Source organism: Kogia breviceps, chromosome 8 (genome assembly GCF_026419965.1).
Source record: "Kogia breviceps isolate mKogBre1 chromosome 8, mKogBre1 haplotype 1, whole genome shotgun sequence".
NCBI lineage: Eukaryota > Metazoa > Chordata > Mammalia > Artiodactyla > Physeteridae > Kogia > Kogia breviceps.
Genome location: NC_081317.1, coordinates 57,859,788 through 57,874,411, shown reverse-complemented (window position 1 = coordinate 57,874,411; position 14,624 = coordinate 57,859,788). Strand labels below are relative to the sequence as shown.

The window sequence follows — 14,624 nt, the reverse complement described above, 5'->3', positions numbered from 1 at the left end:
CTCAGGTGGTGTTGCTCATATTTTGGTCTAGTATTTTTGATTTTTATGTTAAATCTTGGATTTTATCTGGAATTATTTTCAGAGAAGTAGTGAGGAAATTAATAATATTTATTTGTGTATGGCTGACCAGCTAGCCCCAACACGTTTTAATTCTGTCATCTATCCTTTTACCTAGTGAATTAAGATATGCCATTTAGTATATATTTATTATACATACTTGGATCTATTTCCCATCTCTCCAGTCAATTCCATTAGTCTTCCTGTCTCTTCTGGTATCGGTATCATACTGCCCTTTTCATGAGTATTTCTTGAAGTTTTAAAATATGGTAAGACTTTCTCTTATTACTTTTTGAAAATACTATTTTGGGCTTTTTAAATAGTATTTTTAGTTTCATCTTTAGATAGAACACGGTTTTGAATCTTACCTTAATGATTGGCTCCCAAGTTTGAAAACTGATTCGTATTTTCAAATTACAGCTCTTTGAAGACACAGGCATTTTTTTGCTCAGAAGAGTGCTCTAACATTGTGATGTGTTGGGGTCACTTGAAAGGAGTTATACATGAAAGGGATAATAGTGAAAGATGCTCCTGGAAAAGTAAGCAGGGATCGGATCATGTAGGACCTTATAAGCCATGTTTAAGGAGTTTGAAATTTATTCCCAGATCTGAAGAGACTCACTGAAGCTTAAGCAGGGGTTGTGACAAGATCCTACTTGTGTTTTAGAAGTCATTTTTTCTACAGTGGAGGATGGATTGAAGAGGGGAAATGACTGGAGAAGAGTAGGGAGACCCTTGTAAGAACATAGGTGAGACAATGCCATGATCACAGAAAAAATTGAATAGATGGTAGAAATGTGATGTGATTGGATGTGAGGGAGATGGCAAGAAAGATGGAGGTGTCAAGGATGAGAAAACCTTCCCAACTGTCTAGAACCGAGCCAAATTTTCATGCAGTTAACATTACTCGTGATTAACATTTCTAACATTATTACCATTAGGCATTATTATTATATTAATGACTCACATTATTATTAAATTAAATAATGACATATTTACATACACATTAATTAAATAATTACTCACTATTCCCTTTTTTTTCATTAAAGGCGTGTTTCTCAACCTGAGTGTGAGGATTCCATTTTAATAAGAAAACACATTGTAGACTGCTCTTCCCACACGATAGTTGTATTTTTAGCAGCAGTAGACTTCTGCAATGTTTTGAAGGACTTTTAATTTTATTACTGACAACATAATAAGCATATATTATTCATTCTACATATAATTTTAGGGCTAAATAAAGGTCAAATAGCAACACTGCAGTTGAAAGTGGTGGAACTCTTATAATAACTTTTCAACTTCCCCTCCCCCCTGCCTCAAGATCTATAATTCACAGGTTTAGAACTACTGGTCGAAACAATTCTCTGTGCATTTGTTTTGAAGATTTTAACCTTAGATGTGCAATATTGCCCCTTCTATTGGAAAAGATAGCTGCAGAACATAGAATCCTCTTCTTTCTTGAAAGACATGCTATTAGATAGGGGAAAAGTGATTAACAAATGTATTTAGCATAAACAAGAATTTGTTAAATGTAACAAGTCAAGCATTTTAACTAGTCTAGACAAGTTTAGACATGAGGAATTTTAGTGACATTTTTTTCTCTTACTTCTGTATCATTATACAAATAATTCTATAACTATGTCACTAGAGGATTTTTTGTTTCTTCGTTTATTTAATATTGAATTAATTGTACTCTATCCTGTATAATGTGAAGTATCTCATAAAAATACTCCTTATTCATCAAAGCGTAAAATTATTTAGTGCTCTTTCTGTAATTCATTGAGAGTAGCAGTCAGTAACTTAGAGTGTATGCGTCTTTCCCACTTGTTGAAAATTCAGAGGAATGCCTTATGGGATTATATTGCCACTTAATTTCACCTCTCAGAGTGGTTAGTGTCTGCGCAACACATTGCTGTGATTTAGTAAAAAAACCACTATTCATTAAAATTTAATTATAGTTGATTTTTGCTTCTAAAGGCTCTTTATTTGTGAAAACTTTATTATTTTTGTATTCCTGAAAATTTCCTAGAACAATGAGCTTTTATCTAGCTTCGGTGAGATGTTTTTTTCTGACATAGAAAACCACTGATGGATCACCTTCTCAGTCAGTGCTGCTCTTCAGTGTTGAACCATGTGTTCTTAGAATTATGGAACATTTTTCTCTTGGATAAAACTGGCCAAATATGCTTTTTGTGCTTTTGATATAAAGAAAAGATTTAAACTAACTCCCAACAGCAGAGGTTCTTGAACTGTAGAATGGTATACTACAGAATTTAAAGAGTCTCTCTGCATTTGTCATTTTACACGGGTAGTATCGTAACACAAGTAATGACAGATTAAGACCTGCCTAGCAGAGGGAAAACTAAAATCCACGAATTTTATTAAGGCACAAATATACCTATTAACCATTATTTGGAATATCAGTTAGTAGAAAGAACACTGACAATTTTATTTATCAACATTAAATACAATTATTAATTACAGACCTGATGAATCTAGCAGTAAGCAGGCCATGTTGGATATGCTGGGACCTTAAATCCATTATATGAGAGGGATGATTACCAAAATCCTACGGGGAAATGAGTAATTGTAGTTGTAAAATTTTAATTGCCTTGGAATAAGGCAAGTTATATTTTCTTGTCTGAGAATATAAATAGTGTGACATTAAGGTAATAAGCTTCAGTAGTTGTAAATAGAAAATGAATTTGTTAGGTTTTAAAACAAAGAAAACAGTGATGATGATTTTTTAGTGTCATAGTGTTCAGTATGAATGACATACTGTAAATACATGCAGATTTTCTTTAGATACATTATTTAGTAGGTGGGCTATTTCTTACATAGTGAAAGTTGATATAGGCGGGGACTTCTTGAATGGATTACTACAGGTGGATGGGAATGATATAACTGAGAAAATATTTTCATTGTGTTGTCACTGGCAGTGTTGTGAAATGAACAAGAGACAATTCTTATTTTTCTGTGCTTTTTTTCTTTTTCTTTGAAGATCCAAATTCCAGAATTTGTGGACATTTGCTTATAGGAACAGCCAAGAATTCTTTTGCAAAACTCATGGATAAAATTAATCTGGCAATGGACAGTATACCTTGGCACAGCAACAGGAGTATTACATATGTGGAAAAAGATTCCCTGGTTCAGAGGCTGGCCCGTGGACTTCATAAAGTAAACACACTGGCCCTGAAATACGGTCTACGTGGCCACGTGCCCATTTTGGTATGTATGCAATTTCATTAAATAGGGATTTTAGGACTTGTAAATTTAATTCCGAATCAAATTTATTTGTAGTTTATATTAGTTGTACACGAGAGTAGGTAGATTTCTTTTAGATTTCATGTAATAGTTTAATATGATAAATAAAAGAACTTCCAAATAAGTGTCCATAATATCAAAATACAAAAGTTCTGGCATGAGTTCTGAACTAACTCTTCTGTACGAGTATACTGCAACAGAATTGTGTGAGACATAAACAATTATGTTTTCTGTTTTCTAGCCATCTAGATTATTTCTTTTCTTCATTTGTTCATTTTTCATTTCATATAAGGCAAATTATTGGTCACATTAAAAAATAAAGCTTTCACTTTAAGTTTTAGTAAGAGCTGGTATTGTTTTCTATATAACCTAAGTTACATTTAATTTGGTAAAATGACCATTGCAATGGACTTACTAGTAAATCTGAAGTGACTTTTTGTAAAATTGCTCTTATTTGACAATAGAAAAGCACAGCATTATTACAGAAGCAAATATTTGGATTTACACAAAGACTGCACACAGCAGAAGTGGAGCGCCGCTCACTACGCTTAGAGGTCACAGAACTGAAACGAAATGTGAATGAACTGAAGAAGGAGCTTGACAAATCCCAGGGTCTTCAGATGCAGTTAAATGAATTTAAGCAGTCAGTAAGTATATATGATTTTAAAACTATGGCTTTGGTGAGCTCTCCTCTGATATAAAATATGTATTATATACATATAATATGTATATAGAATATCACAGGTCAAATATGTATGTTTGTTTTCCTTAACTTTTTATTATGTTTCCTTTTTCAAATAATCAAATCCCATTAATAGAATTTCTTTTTCTTTAGAAAACTTCCCTTCTAAAATTCCCCAACAGTAATGTATTATACATTTCAAATTTGCTAAGAGACTAGAACTTAAATGTTCTCACCACAAAAAAGAAGTAATAGTTATGTGACCTGATAGAGTTAGCTAGGGCTGCAGTGGTAATTGTTTTGAAAGTTAGAAGTGTATCAAATGAATACATTGTACATCTTAAACTTAAGCAGTGTTGTGTGTCAATTATATTAAAAGCACCAGCATCATTAAAACCATCTCAAAAAACATTGAGAAAAAAGATTTATTCCAGATGCTTAAAGGAGTACTGATTGTGTCAGCAGAGCTTATAGCCCTGTTAAAATGTATACTGTGACTGAAAGTATAGAAAATGATTAAGCTGTAGGTAGGATGGTTAACTGCTATGGCAAATAAACTTTGGTTGAGTAACGGGCTCACAGCAAGAGCAAAAAACGTGTTCCAAGAAATGTTTAGTGTGAATTTCTTCCACTGAAGTGTAGAAATAAAAATAGGATTAATTGAAATAATAATTGAAGGAATGATGTATGTAATTTTTATATTTGACATCCAATTATGTATTATAAAGTTATAAAGTGATGATTTCTAACATTTAATGATGATATTAAACATGTATCAGGCACTGGCCCTAAGCACTTTAAGGTGTTGATTCATTTAGTCCTCTCATATCAATAATAATTCAATAATATTATTATCCATTGTTTTTTTTTAACAGATGAGGAATGTAGGGCACAGAACAGCTAAGTAACTTGCCAAAAGTCACACAGTTAGTATGTGGAAATGACAGGATTTGAACCTCGGTATTCTGACTCCAAAACGCAAACTTTTAACCACTTCACTAAAGTGGTTAATGTTCATATCCAGCTATGTTAATAAAGGATCGTTTTACTAAAAACAGAATAGATGGGAAAATGATGCTATTTGCCTCTTTAAAAATCAGGGAGTGTGCCTGCAACCATTATCTTTCATTTATTTCAGGCAAAGTATACAGGAGGCAAACAAAATAGGTTCTTATAGTTCATCTAAAATTGTAACATAAAGGGATACATCCTGCCCACCAAAAGTGATTTAGTGTCTGCACTGTTTTGGAATATCATGTTCATCTACTGACAGGTGTTCTTTAATAGCTAACTCCCATGATCATCTACTGACAGTTCTTTAATAGCTAACTCCCATGATCTTTTTTTTTTTTTTTTTTTTTTTGCGGTATGCGGGCCTCTCACTGTCGTGGCCTCTCCCGTTGCGGAGCACAGGCTCCGCGGCCATGGCTCACGGGCTTAGTTGCTCCGCGGCACGTGGGATCTTCCCGGACCAGGGCACGAACCCGTGTCTCCTGCATCGGCAGGCGGATTCTCAACCACTGCGCCACCAGGGAAGCCCCCATGATCTTTTTATTGTGTTTGGTTTATTAGCTCCATACAACTGCTTTCACACACTATCTCTTTCTTATTCTGCATTGCTATACTTGTTTGACCCTATTTAGTCACAGAAGAGTGAACAGAATTGTGCCAGTCTCTGGGAGGGATATATGGACAAGAGAAAGGCTAACATTAGCTAAGTTTTTAGGTAAAGGAGAAATTTTGGAAGAGTGGGAAGAAGTCCTGCAAAATGACGGGGATCTTCATTTATAGAGGCCAAGTGGATTGCAAAGAACAGAATGTTCTGATGGCAAGGAGTGGCCATTTAAAACAGCATAACAAGTAAAAGGTAGAAGAAGTACAAAAATACTTGTTCACAAGACCCAGAGAAGTGCTGTGCCATTAGCGAATAGAGGGATGTTAAAAAGTTGACACCTTAAATTCTTTTCAACAATGGGAAACTTATCAGTCTTAAATAGATTTATATACACTTAGTGTGATTAAGAGACCTGCATGGTTTCCTTTAGTTTTCCACATATATTTCTCAGGTTACCTACTGTTTGTGAAACATTTCTGTTCTTTGTACCTCAAGATCAAGGTGTCTCTTGCCATTTGTTGTAACTAATTTTTGTTTGTTTAAGAGTTTTGCACAGGAGATAATACAAGTATGTCCTGTCCTGGATTCCATACCCCTTAAGAGATGGCCCCTCTCTAGAACTGTCAGTTATTCCAGAGCAGATGCAGTCATGATATTATAAAAGTTGTGCAGAGTTTTATTGGCAAGTGTTTATATATGAATAGATATTCTTTTATTCAGCAAATACCTACCGAGAAACTACTGAATGCCAGGCACTCCTCAGTGTGATGGGTGAGCAAGCTGAAGGAGGTCTCTGCCCTGTGGAGCTCACATCCTTAAATGTGCGGTTGGTGGAAGGGTGCATACAGGCAATAAAAAAGTGAACAATTATCTGAGGTGAATTTAGATAATGATAATGGCTGTGAAGAAAATACAAGAAGATGGCAATGGTGGTGGTGGGAGTGAGAGAGGTATGGTGTGGTAAGGACTCTCCAAGGAGAGGGTAGTTTGACCAGGGAAACCTGAATGGTAACATACACTGAACACAGACTTTCAGGTAATCCTTTAAAAGCATTTGAACTTGTTAAAAGCTTTAATTCCCACATCGTTATCTTTATAAAAAGTGCTCATGTATCAAGATTTAAACCAAGCGTTATGGATTTACTTAGAACATGAATGTTTCCTGAGATTTTATTTGACTAAAAATTATAACTTTGGGAGTATAGCTGTTATGCTTTAAAAATCAGAGTGATGTGGGACTTCCCTAGTGGTCTAGTGGTTAAGACTCCATGCTTCTGCTACAGGGGGCATGGGTTTGATCCGTGGTTGGGGAACTGCATGTTGCATGGCACGGCCAAAAAAAAAAAAAAAATCAAAGTGATGTTTTTTATCTTGACTTAGGAAATTAAGAAAAATGAATTGTACTTTTGTCATATATCAGATATTTAGAAATGTTTGTATTATACTCTTTATGTTAGCAAATAGAGTTCTGAAGATTAAATGATACAGCAATGCAGTTAGCTTATAATTAAAATTTGTTTGCTTTGTTCAGAAATTGATCACCTATGAGAAGTTTGAACGTGCATGTGAAGAATTGAATAATGCATTACTACGGGAACAGCAGGCTCAAATGCTATTGAATGAGCAGGCACAGCAACTACAGGAGTTGAATTATAGGCTTGAATTACATTCCAGTGAGGAAGCTGACAAAAACCAAACTCTTGGAGAAGCTGTTAAGGTAGGAAAACATCCCTTGCATAAGGGTTTATTTCTTCCAGGTATGGGTCTTTGAGGGAATCATGTACATCTCTTGAACAGGGAAGAGATCCCAAGATATGAAATTTTATTCTGTAAGAACTTATAAGGATGGGACTTCCCTGGTGGCGCAGTGGTTAAGAATCAACCTGCCAATGCAGGGGACCACGGGTTTGAGCCCTGGTCCGGGAAGATCCCACATGCCATGGAGCAATTAAGCCTGTGAGCCACAACTACTGAGCCCAGGTGCAACAACTACTGAATCCTGTGCGCCTAGAGCCCATGCTCCGCAACAAGAGAAGCCACCGCAATGAGAAGCCCATGCACCACAATGAAGAGTAGCCCCCGCTCGCTGCACCTAGAGAAAGCCTGTGCGCAGCAACGCAGACCCAGTGCAGCCAATAAATAAATAAATAAATAAATAAATAAATTTATTTTTAAAAAAGAAGAACTTACAAGGATGCAGTGAAACATGGTTCTGGGACCTCAATTCCAAGCTTGATTCACATGTATTGAAAATGTAGAAGTAGGCTTTGCTGGTTGGAAACCAAGTAAAGATTTTTCCAGTAATAATTTTATTCTTTGTTTCACTTATCTTCATTTCTTCCTGTCCTTAGTTCTTTTCTTTTTCTTGTTTTATGCCCTCCAAACATTGAAAATCCACATGTCTTTTGGATGTTAAAGGTTTTGGGTCTAGGTCTCTGATTCTTATATTAAGTGTGGGTTTCAGGAGTAGGGGGATTTGGTTAGAAAGAGTTGGTCTCCCTGTCATTTATTTGTGGGAAAGTTGTTTAGAAGGGAAAAAAGAAGTTACAATAAAATAATTGTGATTTAGAAAACTTCATTAATGGATTTAGGACTATAATATCTTTTGGAAATGTTGGCTATAAAATGTAATAGAATTATAGATTATGATTATAGTGTGTGTAAAATTTTTACTAGTGAGGTTATACACACTGGAATGGAACAACGAATTGCAGGAAAACCAACATGGTATAACACAGCCTATATAGTAGGTATCATGTATCATACCTAATACAGTAAACAACTCAGAGTTGGTATATAATTTATTATAAAAATAATATATATTTATTCAATACTAATACAAATGCTAATAATAAAAGTCAAAATTTGTCGAGAGCTTCCTGTTTGCCAAGCACTATGCTAAATACTTTCTAAATACTTATATAATCCTCACACAAACTCTATGGGATTATTCTCATTTCATAGAAGAGAAAACTGAAATACAGAGAGGCACATAACTTGCACAACCATTAGTAAGTTACAAACCTAGGGAATCAGATTTTATATCTGCCTTCCTAATCACAACATTAACTATATTACTGATGGACAGCATACATAGGCCAAGCTCTGTGCTGCGGTCTCTACATGAATTGTTTTGTTTCATTCTTAAACTACCCCTATGAAATTGGTAGTATTATTGTTCTCTCACTATTTTCGATGAAATTGAGAGAGTTCAATGGACTTGCTCAGGGTCTCCTCGCCTGTAAATGTTGAAACCGGGATTTAGTTTTTTAAAAAATGTGTTAAAAATCATTAATCGAAGTTCTTAGGTTAATTAGGTAGATTTAGATTTATTTCAGTTTCCTTTTCTTTATTATTTTTTTCTTTTTTGCTATTATAAGTAATTCTAAGATAAGCAGCCCTGTAGCTAAATCTTTATACACATATTGCAATTAGTTCCTCAGGATTAATTCCTAGGTAAAGAATTACTAGGTCTATAGCACATATGTTTTAAAGTGTAAATATTATCAACTGGCCTACAGCAGATTTTTACATTCTCTCCTAAAATGCATAAGAATTTCACTTTTTACCCAAGCTGGCTATTACTATTAAAAATTTTTTTGCCAATTTGATCAATATATCATTGTTACTTGAATTTTATTTCTTTGATTGCTAGTCAGGTTGATCATTTTTATAATTATATTGGTCACTGGACAACATTTTTATGCTTCACATCCCATTAATAGATAAAGTAATTAGCCATGCTTTGAAAAAGCATTTAACTCATATTGGAGTCTTTTCTTTTTGAAATAGCTTGTAGTTGAGTTTGTATAGTATCTATCGATACTATACAAGATATTTGTATACTTGTATACAAGTATACAAGTGTATATACTTGTATATATATACAGTATATATACTTGTATAGTATCTATCAGCATATAAAAAAGCTGTTCATATTAATTTCTTTAAAATGTCAGCTTAAATATTGTTGTCAGGAGTGGAGAGTTGTTTAATTCTATCTCTTAGTTAGAACTAGCAGGTGGTAATGTGAAAATGCTCTCTTGTGGGCAGCAGCGTGGTTCAGTGGAAAAAGCACTGGCCTTGGAACAAGTATTTTCAAATTCAAATCCCAGTACTGTCACTTGGGCAAATAACCTTTCTGAGCCTCAGTTTCCTCTTCTGCAAAATTAGGCATCATGATACTTAAAGCTACAGAATTTTTATGAGAATTAAGATACTGTTTGAAAAGTAAGTATATGCTTGATGAATATTTTTTGTGCTTTTCAATAATACATAAATAGTTTTTTTTGTGTATCCTGTGTATAACTTCTTTTAAAAAATAAACTGTATTGCTGCTGCTTCTGTATAAAAACAAAATAAGATCAGGAATAGAAGATATGGAAAATACAGAAGAGAAAACAAGTTATTCATAACTTACCTAACAACACCACTGTTTACATTTTGGGGTTTTGGTAATCTCAGGTGAGTAGTGTCTAGAAACTAAGATGAAATTTTCTCTGGAAGGAAGCTTGCCTAATTACGTTTCTTCAAGAGCTTCTGCAAACTAAGCTCAACCAAGTAACCGGCCTGTGAATAAAGATAAAGAGATACATTAATCTTATACTTAGCCACATTGCTAAACTTCTTTGTAAATTCTAATAATACTTTATCTGTACTTTCTAGGGTATTCTATGTAGACCATCATATCATTTCTTCTATAGTACCAGTTTTGTTTCTCCTTTCCAAATCTTAATCCTTTAATTTACTTTCCCTTCCTTATCGTAATGGCTAGGATACAATGTTGAAGAGAAGTAGAGACAACAGCCATCCTTATCTTGTTCTCAATCTTAACAAGAATTTTTCTAACATTTCTCCATTAAGAAGGAAGTTTGGTATAGCTTGCTATAAATTGCTATAATTTGATAATCCTTATCGGGTTAAGGGAGTTATCTTCCTAGATTATGCACAATTTAAAAAATCATAAATGGATGTTGGATATTATCAATATATTTTTATGCATCTACTGAGATAATCATATGATTTTTCTCTCTTATTCTGTTAGCAAGTAGAAATATATCAGGAATTGGCAAACTATGGCCCATAGCCTGTGTTTATATGGCTTGTGAGCTGAGAATTGTTTTTATGTGTTTAAAGGATAAACAATGAAAAATCAAACAAAACCAAAGAAGAATAAGTGACAGACTGCATGTGGCATATAAAGGCTAAAATATTTCCTCTCTAAAGTTTGCTGACCCTTGAATTATTACATTATTAAGTATTCTAATGTTAAGCCAGCATTGCATTCCTGAAATAAACCCAACTTGGTTGTGATGACTTTTTTTTTTTAATACTTTGCTGTGCTCAGTTTTTAAATTTTTCACCTGTGCCTTTTAAATCTGTGTTCCTAATCGTAATCATCTTGTAATTTATCTCTCTCATACTGTCCTTGTCACTTTTTGGTATCAAGGTTTTGCTATCATGAAAGGACTTCTCACTCCAAACATGTGGAGTAGAAACTGGATAAAATATAACAAATGAATTGTGGGGTATATAGCCAAGCTTAAAACAAAGTGAGAAAAATGCTCATGTACTAGAAATAAAAAGGATATCTAAAAGCAAATGGTGAGAGGAGGAAAAGTCTAAATGGCTCATTGGGGTGTGCAAATCTATTTGGAGGCTGAAGTTGATAATCATAACATTAGGGAAATCTAGGCTTCAAGCCCTATGGACTAGAAAAGAGCTGCCTGTGTGAACCTTATGGTCTGGAAGGGCTGCCCTACTATGAAAACGTGGCCTAGAAAGCCCCTACCTACCAGCTACAGGGAATTTGATATTTACTCTGGATACGGAGTAGGAAAAAAGTAACAAAGAAATCGGAACCCCAGGCTGTGCTACACGTGGATGTAGGTTCTTAGTTTATGCTACTTTTATTTCCAAGGATTTATCTGAGAAATTATCTTCAAAATGGTCCAATCCTTGTAGAACCAGCGTGACCTATTATAGGTAAACTTGAAAATATTCAGTGAGGAATGCTTCTGTAGCTCACAGAACACACAAAAGACTTTTATGCAAAATTCAATATTATAAAACATGTAAAGAAATGAGTTGCACATCAATTGAGAACATTTACATCTGAGGTGGTAGGAATACTTAAAGTACTGGTAGGTGCTTTAAAAGATACTTGAAGTGTTTTTTAAATGTTCTAATAAGGTATGGGTAGATATAAGACAAGAAATGAAAATATAATCATTGAAATTAAAAAGTCAGTGAACGATTTGAACGTTGAGTAGACATTAGTGAAAAGATACTAGCGAATTGAAAGTTAGCTGAGGAAAAAATATATTAATACACGACTCAGTGCATTTTGACAAAGGTACACATATGTCTAAGTACCACCAGAGTCAAGACATAGGACATTTTTTTTTAATCCCCCAAATTTTCCTTGTACTCCTTTCCACTCAATTCCCCCCCGCTTTTTTTTAACACTCTCCCTGCTCTATCCTGGCAGCCACTTATTCAGTATCACTTCAGATTAGATTTGCTTTTACTAGGGTTTCACATAAATGGAATCAGACAATATGTACTATTTATATCTGACTTCTTTCATTTGGGGTAGCATTTTTGAGATTCATCTATGTTGTTTCTTTATATTGTTGAATAGTATTCCATTATGTGGATACACAGTAATTTGTTTACCCATTCACCTGTTGATAGACATTTAGATTGTTTTCATTTAGGGCTATTATGAATAAAGCTGCTAAGAACATTCTTGTACAAATCCCTATGTAGACACATGTTTTGCCTACTCTTGGGAAATACCTAGGAGTGGAAATTCTGGGTTGTATGGTAAGAGTACATTTAAAATTTTAAGAAATTGCCAAAGTCTTTTTCCAAAGGGGCTGCACGATTTTGCATTTCCAATAGCAGTAGAATATGAGTTCCATCAGCTTCATATCCTGGCGAATACTTGGCACTGTCAGTCCTTTTAAGTTTATCTGTTCTAGTGGGTGAGTAGTGGTATCATTTTGGTTTTATTTTGCATTTCACTGATGACTAATGATGTTAAGCATCTTTTAGTATACTTATTAGTCATTCATATGTCTTCTTTGTGAAATGTATGTTCCAGTCATTTGATATTTTAAACTTTGGGTTGTTTGTTTTCTTATTCCGTTGCAAGAATTCTTTCTATTTTCTGTGTACAAGTCTTCTGTCAGGTGTGTATAGAGAATATTATCTTCCATTCTATGATTTGCCTTTTCATTTTCTTAACAGTATCTTTCAAGTAGAAGAAGTTTTAAATTTTGAAGAGTTTTAAATGTTATGGTTCATTTTTATCTTGTACATAAGAAATGTTTGCCTACTCTGATGCAGAAAAATTTTTGCCTATGTTTTCCTTTAGCAAATTTATTTTTTAAGCTTTTACCTTTAGGTCTGTGATTCATTTTGAGTTAATTTTTATATATGGTTTGATGTAAGGGTTGAATAGATGTTGAGTTGTTCCAGTGCTACTTGTTGAAAAGATGATCCTTTCTCTCTTCAGTTACCTTGGCCCCTATATTGAAAATCACTGTGTGTCTTTACTTATTTACTTTTGGACTTTATTTCTGTTTCAGGCATCTGTATGTCTGTCTTTATGCTAATTCTATATTGTTTCATTTATTGTGCCTTTATAGAACGTCTTATAGTTCATATCTTTGAGGTGCTCTAAGTTTTCCACTTTTTTTTTTCAAAAACTGTTCTGGCAGTTTAAGTCCATTGAATTTCCATACAAATTTTAGAATATGCTTGTCAATTTTGTATAAGACATCAAATTTATTGGTATGAAGTTGCTTATAATACTTCATTCTTACCCTTTCTTTTTCTTTTTTTTTGGGGGGGGGCCACACTGCATGGCTTGTGGGATCTTAATTCCCCAACCAGGGATTGAACCTGCACCCTCAGCAGTGAAAGCACACAGTCCTAGCCACTGGACTGCCAGGGAATTCCCTCATTATTATCCTTTTAATGTTTGTAGGATCTGTTGTGTTAATCCCTCATTTATTTCTAAACAAATTTATTTCTAAATTTCTGATCTTTCTCTCTTTTTTTTTCTCTAGTTAGGGGTTTATCAGTTTTGTTGTTCATTTCAAAGAATACATTTTGGCTTTGTTAACTTACACTATTGTTTGTTTTCTATGATACTTGTTTCTGTTCTTATTTTTATTATTTCCATTCTTCTCTATACTTTGGGTTAGTTTTTCTCTTCTTTTTCTAGCTATTAAGGGGTAAATTTATTAGGTCAGAGATCAGCGAAGTATCACCCAAGGTCAAATCTAGCCACGATCTGTATATAGTTTTATTGGAATGCTGCCATGCCCATTTATTTACATATTGTCTATAGCTGCTTTTGTCTTTCAGTCTTAGAGTTGCAACAGAGACCATATGGCCTGCAATGCCTAAAATATTTTCTACCTAGCCCTTTAGAGGTATTGAGTATTTTTCAGAACTTAAAAAAAAAAAACTCTGCTATTGGCTAATTAGGTATTCCTCTTTATTTTATTTTTTAGGTGTTGCTCTAGTGTTTATAATATGCTTCCTTCACCTAGCACAGTCTATCTTCAAATGATATTATATTGCTTTATGTATAACATAAGAATCTTACAGCATTATACTTTCATTTCTCCTCTCCTTTTCTCTTCATTGTTGTTGTTATAGATTTTACTTTTACATATGTTGTAAATCTCTCAATTCATTGTTATTATTTTTGCTTTAAATAGTAGATTTAAAAAATTTTTTATGTATTTATTTATTTTTCACTGCTTTGGGTCTTTGTTGCTGCGCACAGGCTTTCTCTAGTTGTGGCGAGCGGGGGCTACTCTTTGTTGCGGTGTGTGGGCTTCTCATTGTGGTGGCTTCTCTTGTTGTGGAGCACAGGCTCTAGACATGTGGGCTTCAGTAGTTGTGGCACACGGGCTCAGTAGTTGTGGCTCACAGACTCAGTAGTTGTGGCTCGTGGGCTCTAGAGCACAGGCTCAGTAGTTTTGG

The 14,624-nt window shown here is 34.2% G+C and overlaps 1 protein-coding gene across 11 annotated transcripts in view; it reads left to right on the top strand.

Moving 5' to 3' along the window:
* Positions 1-14,624, top strand: part of CCDC171 (coiled-coil domain containing 171) — a 345,966-nt gene that overhangs the window by 188,272 nt on the left and 143,070 nt on the right. For all 11 annotated transcript variants that reach the window (XM_067041467.1, XM_067041472.1, XM_067041468.1 and 8 more), the window contains 3 exons: positions 3,059-3,285; positions 3,786-3,968; positions 7,150-7,335. In XM_067041467.1, the coding sequence (XP_066897568.1) occupies positions 3,059-3,285; positions 3,786-3,968; positions 7,150-7,335 (596 nt within the window). The remainder of the gene's footprint in view (positions 1-3,058; positions 3,286-3,785; positions 3,969-7,149; positions 7,336-14,624) is intronic.